An 11,160-nucleotide genomic window follows, 5' to 3' on the forward strand; every position below is an offset into this window, starting at 1 on the left:
ATAGCATCTCTTCACAAGGAAGGATCCATTTGATATAATCCCTGCTTGCTGATCCGCTTTTCTCTTGTTTTTGATCCTTAAAATGAAAATGGAGCGAGGATCGACGAGATGTAAACAAATGTCGATCAAAGTTTCAATTGATTCGCTTCTTCGTTTCTTTTGATTTTTCATTTCACAACCTATTATATTGAAGTTCTCTCCTTAAGAAAATTACTCCATTATGTATTGGAAGTCTTCGCTAAAGTATCAAAAATCTTTTTACCTCTATGGATCGCCAAGGCAAGTTTCTGAGTTTCTTCGTAAGCTTTGAATACTTTCATTCCTAACATAAATAAATGAAGAGAAATCTTTTTTTAAAGAAAATACCTGCTCCTTTTTGGTTTTATCTTTGTTATTTTTCCAACTCGTATGTATATTTGATCTGCATAAGCGCGCACTCTACATCTAAGCGAAGCTTATTTTAAAAATTTTTCAAAAGTGTTATTGTTGGAAACAAACTGTTTATTCAAGAAACAAAGTTACTCAAATGCGTGCAAACTATGCTCAAGGTGTTGATGTATATTACCAAAAAAGCGGATCTACATACCGGTAAGTAAAATTGTTGTAGTGAAGAAATAAAGCTTTTTGTATGGGAAATGAAAAATATCATCGCTAACTGCTTTTACGTTCAAGAAATCTTCACTTCTATGCTTTAAGGCTCTTAACGATGGATTGCTTGAGCCGATTTTGGGACCACAATGACAAGACTCGCAGTTCGGAATTTCATATAATCGACTTGGCTTGCGGTAGTGGTGAAATAACTCAGGTGGTGCGGGAATGGGAATTACTAGGAAAGAAGAAATCTGTTGAGGGAGATTCTTCTAGGGCAAGGAAAAAGTTGTCTATCCGTTCAATTCCTTTAGGCTATCCTCCGATCGAAATCGTAGCGACAGACCCTTACACTGGAGAAGCTTATGAGCAAAACGTTGGGGTCCCCTGTCTTAACTTGAATTTTCAAGATGTTGCAGATGGAAAATTCCCTCCTTCGAAAGCCGTAGACGGAATCTATGACTTGGTCATTTGCTCCTTTGCTTTGCACTTGTTGACTGATCCATCAAAACTCTTCGCTACATGCTATGCTTTGGCAACGCAGTGTCGATGGCTTCTTATTGTTAGTCCTCATAAGCAGCCAATATTAAAACCGGAATGGGGTTGGATACCTTGGAACATAGAAACTTGGCTTCCACTTGACTACGGCGATAACCATGACCATGTCATTGAGCGAGTACATGGTCGTTTTTTCCAGAGCATAAACTTTCAGTAAATGGACGCTTCTATTTGTATTTCTTAAATTCACTAACTATGAATTTCCAATTTCTCTTACTGTCCTGTTTTTCCTACGCCATTTCAGAAGATTGCTAATTTAATGATTTTTTTTGTCTATTACATAAAATTATTGCTAAAAATATCTAACTATCCTTACGGTTTTCCTATGTTTTTGGTGTTTTGTTATCGTTGTTCCTAAGTAAACAAACAAATCGATACATGCTTTCCTTCTGTTTTACTTGTTTCAGACAAGCGTATATCTCTCCCATTTTTGGTTGAATATTTTTTATCTATTAAATATTTTTTGTTATTCTGCTATGCGGTTTGTTTTTTTATACTGGGTTGTTTTTATCAGACTTCTGGTGCATGCAACGTATCGATCTGTTACGAAAGATTCACACGTTGTTTCTGACTCAAGGAAAACACTTCAAGATTGGAATGCAAATAGATTTCATGAATATCGGATTAAATCTTCTGTGTCTGTTCCAGTTGACTCATTGTTTCCGTCACATCAAACACTATGGTTGGGCATAGAAGCCGATTGTAGCTACTTGGCCCAATTTACAAACCGCGTAGAAGCAAAAAAGCACATCCTACAAGAAATAGAAAAAGTATCTTCCTTATACGATCGCTCATTTCACATTTACGTGCAGGTTCTTCAACTTTTCCTGCCTTCTTCTGAAGAATGCTTCGCAGGTAAACTTCCAATGAGTGAGAATGGGGTAGATTTAGAAAAAAATAGGCCTTTAGAAGAAAAACTAAACTCGTTTACCAAGAGAAAGGCGGAGATGGCAAATGAGAAGAACTCCTTGATACCAAGTGCAAAGTATCTTAGTTTGACTTCTGAAGACTCTGCCAGCCAAACTGTTTCTCCACAGGCGTGGCTTTTGCTCACAACAGCAAACGATAGCAAACAAAAGGGCATCTCTTGGTTTGCTACGATTTGCAATGGTTTTAGTATTGAAGATGAATGGCAAGTGGGTCCATCTAGCGTTGTAGCAGCTTACCCGAATGATTGGCCTATCATTGCTCACGAGCTAGGACATATTTTTGGATTAATTCATGATTGTGATAAAGAATCATGTCAAAACCCGAATGAAAGCTGCTGTCCTCTTTCACATATACTTTGTGACGCCCAAGGTTTGTATGTTATGCATCCATCCAACTCCTATCCAAAGCACAAGTTTAGTGATTGTTCAATTTTACAGCTGCATTCATTACTAGCAAAAAACTATATTTCGTTCTCGTGCCTTTCCAAACCGTCTGAGGATATGGGCATCAAATTGGGTATGCCTCAAATGCTTTATTTATTCACTAATTTTAATGCTAACCTAGTGAATAGGAATGTGCGGTAATGGTATTGTTGAAGGCGATGAGGAATGCGATTGCGGGGATGATTGCAATCAGAACCCTTGCTGTGATGGGAAAACCTGCAGGTACGCTACTGGTTCAGTTTGCGATGATTCAAAAGATAGTTGTTGCAAGAACTGCCAGTTAAGTCGTGCAGGAATGGTATGTAGAAAGGCATCTGGACCATGTGACAAACCAGAGTTTTGCACTGGAAAATCTTCAGAATGCCCTAAGGATGAAAGTTGGGAAGATGGAACATATTGTTCTTTACATGACAGGACTGGTTCCTGTGCTTCTGGTAGATGTACCTCTCCATCAGAGCAATGTCGAGAACTTACGAACTTTAGCATCTCAGCTTGCCAACCCAGAAGCTGCAAGGTTTCTTGTATGAATGACAATGGTGTATGCTATTCTAGCTCTATAAATTACTTAGATGGTACTCGCTGTGCTGGAGGTTTATGTTATAATGGAAAGTGCATTCCAATTGAAGAGACTTCGGCTGCTACATGGAGAAAGCAGCCCTCTCTCTTTTGTGCTTCAGCTACCATGCTCATATCACTGGCACTTATTGCCTGGTTTTTCTGGTAGTGAGCCTTTCAAATAGCGAGGAATGCATGGACCATAAAAATCCTACATACATGTATTTAGCTACCATTTTTCTGTCTTCAGTTTATAAGAGCTTATCTTCTGTATGTAGAATATCATAAATTTTGAGCTACCCAAAGCATAATTAGTCTAAACTCCTAATCCATTACGTATAGCTACAGCCAGAAATTTTTTATTTATACCGGTAATTTGAAACCTTTTATTAACTTTTCCAAAAGAAGTAAAAAGCAATTTAAGCAATATCTCTCTTGAGAGTACCCATGAATTGCTTGGCTTCGGCAGGGGTTTGGAAGCGGCCATGGCCAAACTTGGAAGCAGTGTCAATCCATTTGAGGTTGATGGGCTCCAAAGCCTTACGAGAAGTATGGGTGATGAGAGACTTACGGATAGTCATAATACGCTTAACGGGACCAGGAGTAGCACCGTTCAACATGATATAGTCGTTATTGACACTACCATAGCGAACGAATCCACCCATAGGAGTGATACGCTTCTCAGTGGCATCAAAGTCAGTAGAAGCGTTCTTGTCGTCTTCACCAGCACCAATGCGGTAGATCTTGGAGTTCAATTGGGTACGGTGCATGTAACCAGCGTTACCGGCACGGGGAACGGTCCATTGGACGTTAGCAGGGTGCCAAGCACCGATACAAGCAACCTTACGAAGACCACGATGAGTCTTACGAGGAAGGTGCTTAGTACCCCAACGGCCAGTGGTACCCTCGGCACCCTTACCACGAGTGACACCAACGATATCGACCATTTCGTTTTGTTCAAAGGTAGACTTGACGTCAACGGTCTTTTCGAAGTGTTCACGGGCCCACTCAACCTTGTCAGCAACGGAACCACCGTTAATTTGGATTTCCATAAGGTGAGCCTTCTTTTGGGCAAGAGGGGTCTTACGGATTTGAGTGTGAGCAAGGACACGGACAACAGAGCAGTACTTCTTGATACGCTCGAGCTCACGAGAAACGGATTGAGTGTTCTCAGAGTACTTCTTGGCATACTTAGTGAAAGCCTTCTTCTTGCTCTTGAACCAGTTCTTGTAGAAGCGACGCTTGACTTCTTCAGACAAGTGCTCAGCCCAGACAGTGGTGAGAGAGCGGAGACCACGAGGAGTCTCGACATAACCAACAACACCGACAACAACCATGGGAGGAGTTTCGATGACAGTGACGGCTTCAAGAATTTCACGCTTGTGCATCTTGGAGCCAGGACGGTCGAGGTCACGAACAATGTGAGTCATACCGGCCTTGTAGCCAAGGAAGGCAGTCAAGTGAACAGGCTTGGAAGCATCGTCCTTAGGGAAAGCCTTCACCTTACCGCGAACGCGGGAAGCACGCTTACGGGGTAAAAAGCCAAGGGAACCGAGACGAGGGTGCTCGTACTTGCAATGAGACATGACAGCAACCGCTTTAGTTGGTTATAGAACAATATTTTCCACCAAAAATCCTTCACCTCAACACACTGTGACTGGTGTTCTCCTTAGGGTAGGGTGCAAGTTACATCGTTACTTAAATTATGAAGTAGTAATTGCAATAAAAAAAGACAGCAAAGAAGTTGCAGGTCTAAATAGTTTAGATTAACTTAAAAATTGTTCGTTTTTGTTCAATTAAGTAAGTTGGTAAACGTCTGGTGTAAATGCCATCTTTCATTGTAAATCAGTAAGTACCTTCGCATTTTGGAACAGTATCCTCTTGATACAAGCAAAATATACTACAGAGGAGGTCTTTTAGTTGACATTTTCAATTAATTAAGCCATATCTTGTGGTACTTTAAGGAATTTTTGCTGCTTCATAAAACACAACTTGGGGTTCTCAGAAGACAGTCGTGAAAACAAACTTCAAATTGGGACTTTTGAAAAAAAGACTATGAGAATTGGTGTGCAGGGTTGTTGCCATGGGATCTTGGATAATTTGTATTCATTGGCTAGCAAGCATAATGTGGAACTTTTAATTATAGGTGGAGACTTTCAAGCTCTTCGAAACTTATCGGACTTTCATGGTATATCTGTTCCCCAAAAATTCAAGCGCCTAGGTGATTTTCATAAGTATTATTCGCAGGAGAAAGTCGCTCCCATATTGACAATATTTGTCGGTGGTAATCATGAAGCTAGTAATTACCTCGAAGAGCTGTAAGTCTAGATTACGAATAAAAAAGTAAAAAGACTGACCTGGTTGAATAGTCCTTATGGAGGATGGATTGCTCCCAATATCTATTATATGGGAAGATCGTCTGTTATTTGTATTGGAAATTTACGAATCGCCGGCATCAGTGGGATCTACAGTGAATTTGATTATAGAAAAGGTATGTGGTTGTAGTGGTCAAATTGGTCATTATCTAATGAACATACTAATTGAGCAGGACGATACGAGCGTTTGCCCTATGAATATAAGATGCTGAAAAGTGTTTATCACACCAGAGAGTTTGACGTGCTTTCTTTAAAATCTCTTCGTCTGCCAATTGATATTTTTCTTTCACACGACTGGCCCCGTGGAATCGAGCAGCACGGTGATACAGCTAAGTTATTAAAGAACAAGCCTTTCTTTCGTAAAGAAGTCGAAAAGAATGATCTAGGATCTCCAGCATTAGAAGAGATTATCAACTCTGTAAAGCCACGATATTGGTTTGCAGCTCATCTACACACTCGTTTTGCTGCTACCGTCCATCACAATAAGATAAACCCTTCTGACTACAGAAATGTTTTTGAGCAAGGGGGCTCCCAGTCTTCAGATGAACAACAGGAAAATTCAAAGAAGGCTCGTACTGAGGTAGACACTGTACCTAATCCTAAACCTTCACTGGAAAACGGTGATCATAATGATGATGCTAGCCAAACCCCATCAACATTGACTACGCATTTTTTAGCTTTAGACAAGTGTCTTCCAAGACGATCCTACTTTGAAGTCATCGAAGTCGAACCTTCAAAGCCCTTTCAGGATGGCGACCTTTACATGAAGTATGATCCTGAATGGCTAAGCATTATCCGTGCAATGCAACCATTTCAATCAAATTCAGTGGAGCAAACCCCTTTACCATCTCTGGATGAACTACAAAAGTACGACCCGAAAGATTGTTGAACGCTCATTTTGCTTACATTATCTAGACTTATCGACAAAGAGAGGCAGTGGGTTGAAGAAAATATCGTTCAAAAGCATAAGTTAGGCATCCTTCGAAACTTCACTCCTACAGCTCCTTTTCACTCACGTGAAATTACTGACAAAATGATCCGTAAGTCTCGTCTCTTTTTAAATTATGAATTTGTTACTAATTTGAGCTCTTTAGCCGTAACCTCTGTAAACCCTCAGACTACTTCGTTCTTACAGTTAATCGGATTGCAACCTGAGGGCAATGAACCTTCACTCTCTTCGTCCGTCAAAAATGAAGACGAAATTGAGCTCTGATCCATATAGGCATTTTGAATAACATAATTACCGGTTTTAGTTTCAGTTGGCTCGTTGTAGCTAGTTGATACAGTCGATCTCCTATAGGATGGAGGAAATGAATGGAAATAGAATAATATTAACTGGGATTACAATGAGTCGGGGAGGTTAACCAGAAATGCTTCCAGTGAGCATATAGCTATTTGAATAATGGAGCTTCTCTATACCCTCTCACTCAGAAATACGCGTGTTTCTACAATCGTTGAGGATACTGGTTTTCATTCAAGCAGTCAAATTTTCGAACACATGTTCGTCAATTTGAATTTTATCTACTTATATAACTCTTAAAAGTAGTACTAGTAGAACTGAAATATGGATGCGATTATTTGTGTACCAAAGATTCGGACGCGTATATCCTTGCCAAGAACCAACCACGAGTAATTTTATCTGTGTAATTCATTATGGTTAAAAAGTCACTTTCAAACGCGAACAGCTATATAAAACAATTTGAAAAATATTCTGATAAACAAGAATTGGAAGTGATTGCCTTTTCAAATCACTTGCTGGAGGAGTGTACAAAAAAGACGGAGCAACATGACTTCCGTGATTTACAAAACAATAACTCCAATTCTACTTCTGATTTCAAGAATGAAAGTATGTTAGTGGAAACTTTGTGCCAGCATTTCTTGTCTGAATTAGAAGCTATTGGTAATGAAATGGCTGCCAATATGGCTTGCATACAAACTCATTTACAATCCGTTGACAAAGAGAACGGTAAAGATTTGTTAAATGTACTTGAACAATTATCAAAAGAGACCTCGACTGCTCAAAAAGTGTTGGAATACAATGGGCCTGAGACTCAATCTCAACTAATGCAGGGGTTATTGATGTGCATGGAATCCGATTAAACGATTTTAAAACGACTTTCATTGAAACAGATTCTGCTTGCAAGTTAATTCGTAAAAAAGGCTCAAACGAATCGAACAACGAGTGCAGGTCTAATATTTACGAGCAGTCTATATATTCAGATTTTATCCCGTGCCTTTGTAATCATTTTGAAACTGTTCTTTTAAACGACTGTAGTGTTCCAATTCCAATTCAGATACACTAGGGTTTAGCTTTTGCAGCGCAACTTCAAAATCATATTGTTGTATTCGAAGATCAAGAACATCTTGGTCCTCATGCGCATGTAGGAAATCTTCAATAGAAGCATATATATCTGAGTTTCTGACAGCCTCTTCAACCTCTGTTGTTTTCCGTTTTAAAGCTAGGGAAAGAGCATCTGCACACAGAGCATAAAGATCAGCTCCTGTTAAGTTATTTGTGCATTGCTTTGCAATAACATGGAAATCGACGTCTTCCCCTAACTTAAATTTTCTGGTGATTGTTCGAAGGACTTTTTCACGAGCAACTATCGTAGAATTGATTCCAAGATATACCATTTTATCAAATCGTCCTGGGCGAAGAAGTGAAGGGTCCAGCAGATCTGGACGATTGGTGGCCCCGACAACAAATACGAATTCGTCTGATTTTTGAACTGCATCAAGTTCTGCTAAAAGTTGACTGACTATTCTGTCCATGACGTTCCCACTATCGCTAGAATTGCCTCTTTTAGGGGCAACTGAATCCAGTTCATCAAAGAAAATTATACAAGGTGCAACATTTCTGGCTTTTGTAAAGATTTCACGCATGTTAGCTTCTGATTCACCAACATACATATTCAGAAGTTCTGGTCCTTTCACACTCAAAAAACTTAAAGATAATTCCGTAGCTACAGCTTTGGCCAGTAGCGTCTTTCCTGTTCCTGGTGGTCCATACAATAAAACACCAGCTCGAATATTTACTCCCTTGTCAAAAAGTTCTGGTCTTAGTAAAGGTAGTTGCAAAGTATCTTTCAAAATATTCTTTGCTTCCTCTAGACCTCCGACGTCTTCCCATTTTACTTTTGGAACTTTAAATTCGCCATTAACAGCTTCTTTTCTGTGAACGTCAATTTCTTTATAAATGTCATCCTGTAATATTGTAGGACCAGAGCTTTGAATTGAAAAATCAAGGTAACTATTTTCTTTAAGACGCCTTATTGCCCTTAATAATGAAGTTTCAACCAAAGCACTTAGCTGAGATAAGGAAAACGCACTCGTTGCCTTTGCTATTTCCATAAAATTAACGCTTTTTTCAATATGGAAGTCCTTAGATAGTATTCTAAGTAGTTCCAGTCTTTCTTCATCAGTTAAATTGGAAAAAGTGAATTCGTAAAAGGATTCTGCCATAATTTCCTCAGGAATAGAATCAATGTTTGTGGCGGCTCCAACAATAGCGAACCGATTGTTACAGAATGAATCCAATACTTCTTTAAAAATCGTGATTATCTGTGGATTAACATTGTTAGAAGAACCTTCAATCGGTAAATTTAGAACGTTTAAATCCTTGACAACAATAAGTCCATAAGGATAACATTCTAAAGGCTTCAAAAATTCAGTTATTTTTGAAGCAACTTTTTTTCTGTCCAAGTCAACAAGGTCGTAACAAGAAACCTAAGGATGTTAGCATTAAGACAAGTCATTGAGTAGCCTACCGAAAACAATGGAACTCCCAGGTTAGAAGATATACATGAAACAATCTCGTTCATTTCTAAAAATTTCCATCCTGATATTATGTAAAACGGGTGATGTACTGACGAATGGGGACGCAAATAGAGGGCTTTAAGCATATTGTATAGTTTTCGCGAGACAGCATTAGTTGTAACGAATGGAAGGAGCCTTTTTTTAAGAGATGGAAGGAAGCTCAAAGTCTTATTGATATAAACTTCGACTTCAGTAGAATGATCAATGAAGTAGATCTCTCCTGCTGGAGCATCAACCTCATCCATCATGAACCAAACGAACTGCGAAGATTCATTAAAAGGAACATGGAAATCATGAAAATAATTTGACTTGTTATCTATGCACAGTGTGAACATAGTCTTAGGGTATAATTCAGTTCCACGGCAAAGTACCTCCCGCGCAAAATCCAAAACTTTTTTGTGTAAAGTAGTATCCAAAGGAAAAGGGATAGAAATACATCTTAATCTTATCTTTTTCGCAGTAACAACTGTTGGAGAATCCATATCCAAAATACAACTGGTCTCATTTTCTCTGAGAAGTGAAGAAAGGGTTGGAGGCATTCGGACGACATTTTCAGCGATATCACATGTAGGAATAGCCTTGGCATAAATGAAATTACCTTGAAGTGTTTTAAGCTTGATCCAAGAGCCCTTCCTTTTTCCTTGCGAAGACAGCGATATAGGATGCAAAAAAGCATTGTAGCATTTCGCAAAGGAACAATCGGCCTCCGTAGATATGTTCAACTCTTCAACCAGAAGCTCCGTAGCAACAGATATAAAAAATGGTTCCTTTGTAGAAAGTAATGACAGGTCTTCAAAGGAAGGTAAAGGATTTGTATCAGGTACAACTTGGATTTTTACTTGGGTATGAGATGTAATGTAACCTTGTGTTACAGGGATACACTGGACAACCTGAATAATATCCGAAAGAAATTCGCCAACCTTCAAGGGAGCACTTCCTTCACGGTACAACCCAAGGAGTGCATTCGTGTCTGTGGGAACATCGCGCCAGATGCATAAGTCGACGTGGCTTAACTCGACTGGTTGAATCGCAGAGATAGAAACATTGCTTAGAACAAGGTCATCGCACTTGGAAATCTCAAGAAACGAAGACTCAAGTTTAGGATTGTGGAAAAGCTTGAAAATGCAACCTGCCTTTGGATTCGTAGAAGGGAACACAAACACGTATGGGTGATCTTTTTCAAACCCAGGAATACTAGAAAAAATCCATCCTAAATTCGCCCATGCATTTCGGGTTGGATGAAATCTCGGCAGAACACTGGCAGTAGTGGAAATGTGGTTCTTCTCCATCCATGAAATAAAGTCTCAAAAAGTTGAGTTTTAATCAATATATTTCAGCATAAAGGATCAATATCTCATATGTTTAATTGCACACTTTTTTTAAAGCTCAATACATGAAAAACCTGCTCTCCGAAAGTGGGAAGTTCAGTCAACGAAAGGTAGGTGTTTTAACACACCTTTCGAAATATGATGCAGTAAAAGATATTTCATAGGTGTAATGTATGTTGGTTGCCTTTTTTTTTTTTTGGTTGTCTTCTTCAGCAAGGATTCTTCTGAAGGGACTTGATCAGTTGAAACAGAAACGCGGGAAACGATACATATACACAAGGAAATTACCAAGTATGACTTCAATTCGAATAAATTAAATGACTTTCATTGCAATACTGATCGTATTTTTACTATAATTAGGATGAAGTGCAACCACCAATTGCTTAATTGAATTGGTGTTTTAATACACAGGTTGATTGTTCAACCAGCAGAATCTTCCCTATTGAAGAAATAAATGGAAACAGTCAATTATACACCTATACTAATTATGCCTTCTTTTTTCTTTCGTACTCTTTCTATTAGTAGCACGGTTTTGTTTTTCTGCTCTATTAATTATTTGTTTACTTT

The 11,160-nt window shown here is 38.9% G+C and overlaps 6 protein-coding genes across 6 annotated transcripts; 4 read left to right on the forward strand and 2 right to left on the reverse strand.

Moving 5' to 3' along the window:
- Window positions 1–448: 448 nt before the first annotated feature.
- On the forward strand, window positions 449–1,535 carry SPOG_04554 (uncharacterized protein). The gene is made up of 2 exons (XM_013166553.1): window positions 449–588; window positions 673–1,535. The coding sequence occupies exons 1-2, from the start codon at window positions 527–529 to the stop codon at window positions 1,301–1,303; spliced, it is 693 nt and encodes a 230-aa protein (XP_013022007.1). The 5' UTR covers window positions 449–526; the 3' UTR covers window positions 1,304–1,535.
- Window positions 1,476–3,446, forward strand: SPOG_04553 (spore wall assembly peptidase Mde10). Its single transcript, XM_013166552.1, has 2 exons — window positions 1,476–2,592; window positions 2,648–3,446. The coding sequence occupies exons 1-2, from the start codon at window positions 1,623–1,625 to the stop codon at window positions 3,241–3,243; spliced, it is 1,566 nt and encodes a 521-aa protein (XP_013022006.1). The 5' UTR covers window positions 1,476–1,622; the 3' UTR covers window positions 3,244–3,446.
- Window positions 1,580–5,563, reverse strand: SPOG_04552 (60S ribosomal protein L3). Its single transcript, XM_013166551.1, has one exon. The coding sequence runs from the start codon at window positions 4,658–4,660 to the stop codon at window positions 3,494–3,496; it is 1,167 nt and encodes a 388-aa protein (XP_013022005.1). The 5' UTR covers window positions 4,661–5,563; the 3' UTR covers window positions 1,580–3,493.
- Window positions 4,811–7,066, forward strand: SPOG_04551 (RNA lariat debranching enzyme Dbr1). Its single transcript, XM_013166550.1, has 5 exons — window positions 4,811–5,392; window positions 5,444–5,565; window positions 5,623–6,316; window positions 6,365–6,489; window positions 6,544–7,066. The coding sequence occupies exons 1-5, from the start codon at window positions 5,130–5,132 to the stop codon at window positions 6,660–6,662; spliced, it is 1,323 nt and encodes a 440-aa protein (XP_013022004.1). The 5' UTR covers window positions 4,811–5,129; the 3' UTR covers window positions 6,663–7,066.
- SPOG_04549 (peroxin-6) lies at window positions 6,975–10,843 on the reverse strand. Its single transcript, XM_013166548.1, has 2 exons — window positions 9,217–10,843; window positions 6,975–9,175 (listed from the first exon to the last, which is right to left on the reverse strand). Exons 1-2 carry the CDS (start codon window positions 10,552–10,554, stop codon window positions 7,673–7,675), a joined length of 2,841 nt encoding a protein of 946 aa, XP_013022002.1. The 5' UTR covers window positions 10,555–10,843; the 3' UTR covers window positions 6,975–7,672.
- SPOG_04550 (meiotic recombination protein Rec25) lies at window positions 7,069–9,396 on the forward strand. The gene has a single exon (XM_013166549.1). It carries the CDS (start codon window positions 7,103–7,105, stop codon window positions 7,547–7,549), a length of 447 nt encoding a protein of 148 aa, XP_013022003.1. The 5' UTR covers window positions 7,069–7,102; the 3' UTR covers window positions 7,550–9,396.
- Window positions 10,844–11,160: the final 317 nt, after the last annotated feature.

Source organism: Schizosaccharomyces cryophilus, assembly GCF_000004155.1.
Source record: "Schizosaccharomyces cryophilus OY26 unplaced genomic scaffold supercont4.1, whole genome shotgun sequence".
NCBI lineage: Eukaryota > Fungi > Ascomycota > Schizosaccharomycetes > Schizosaccharomycetales > Schizosaccharomycetaceae > Schizosaccharomyces > Schizosaccharomyces cryophilus.

Excerpts from the sequence above, each read along its gene's own strand:
- SPOG_04554 (XM_013166553.1), top strand. The coding sequence starts at position 527 with ATGCGTGCAAACTATGCTCAAGGTGTTGATGTATATTACCAAAAAAGC. Across the intron at positions 589-672 it reads AAAAGCGGATCTACATACCG|AAATCTTCACTTCTATGCTT; the intron begins GTAAGTAAAATT and ends TTTACGTTCAAG.
- SPOG_04553 (XM_013166552.1), top strand. The coding sequence starts at position 1,623 with ATGCGGTTTGTTTTTTTATACTGGGTTGTTTTTATCAGACTTCTGGTG. Across the intron at positions 2,593-2,647 it reads GGATATGGGCATCAAATTGG|GAATGTGCGGTAATGGTATT; the intron begins GTATGCCTCAAA and ends CCTAGTGAATAG.
- SPOG_04552 (XM_013166551.1), bottom strand. The coding sequence starts at position 4,660 with ATGTCTCATTGCAAGTACGAGCACCCTCGTCTCGGTTCCCTTGGCTTT.
- SPOG_04551 (XM_013166550.1), top strand. The coding sequence starts at position 5,130 with ATGAGAATTGGTGTGCAGGGTTGTTGCCATGGGATCTTGGATAATTTG. Across the intron at positions 5,566-5,622 it reads TGAATTTGATTATAGAAAAG|GACGATACGAGCGTTTGCCC; the intron begins GTATGTGGTTGT and ends CTAATTGAGCAG. Across the intron at positions 6,317-6,364 it reads TCTCTGGATGAACTACAAAA|ACTTATCGACAAAGAGAGGC; the intron begins GTACGACCCGAA and ends TACATTATCTAG.
- SPOG_04550 (XM_013166549.1), top strand. The coding sequence starts at position 7,103 with ATGGTTAAAAAGTCACTTTCAAACGCGAACAGCTATATAAAACAATTT.
- SPOG_04549 (XM_013166548.1), bottom strand. The coding sequence starts at position 10,554 with ATGGAGAAGAACCACATTTCCACTACTGCCAGTGTTCTGCCGAGATTT. Across the intron at positions 9,176-9,216 it reads TGGGAGTTCCATTGTTTTCG|GTTTCTTGTTACGACCTTGT; the intron begins GTAGGCTACTCA and ends TAACATCCTTAG.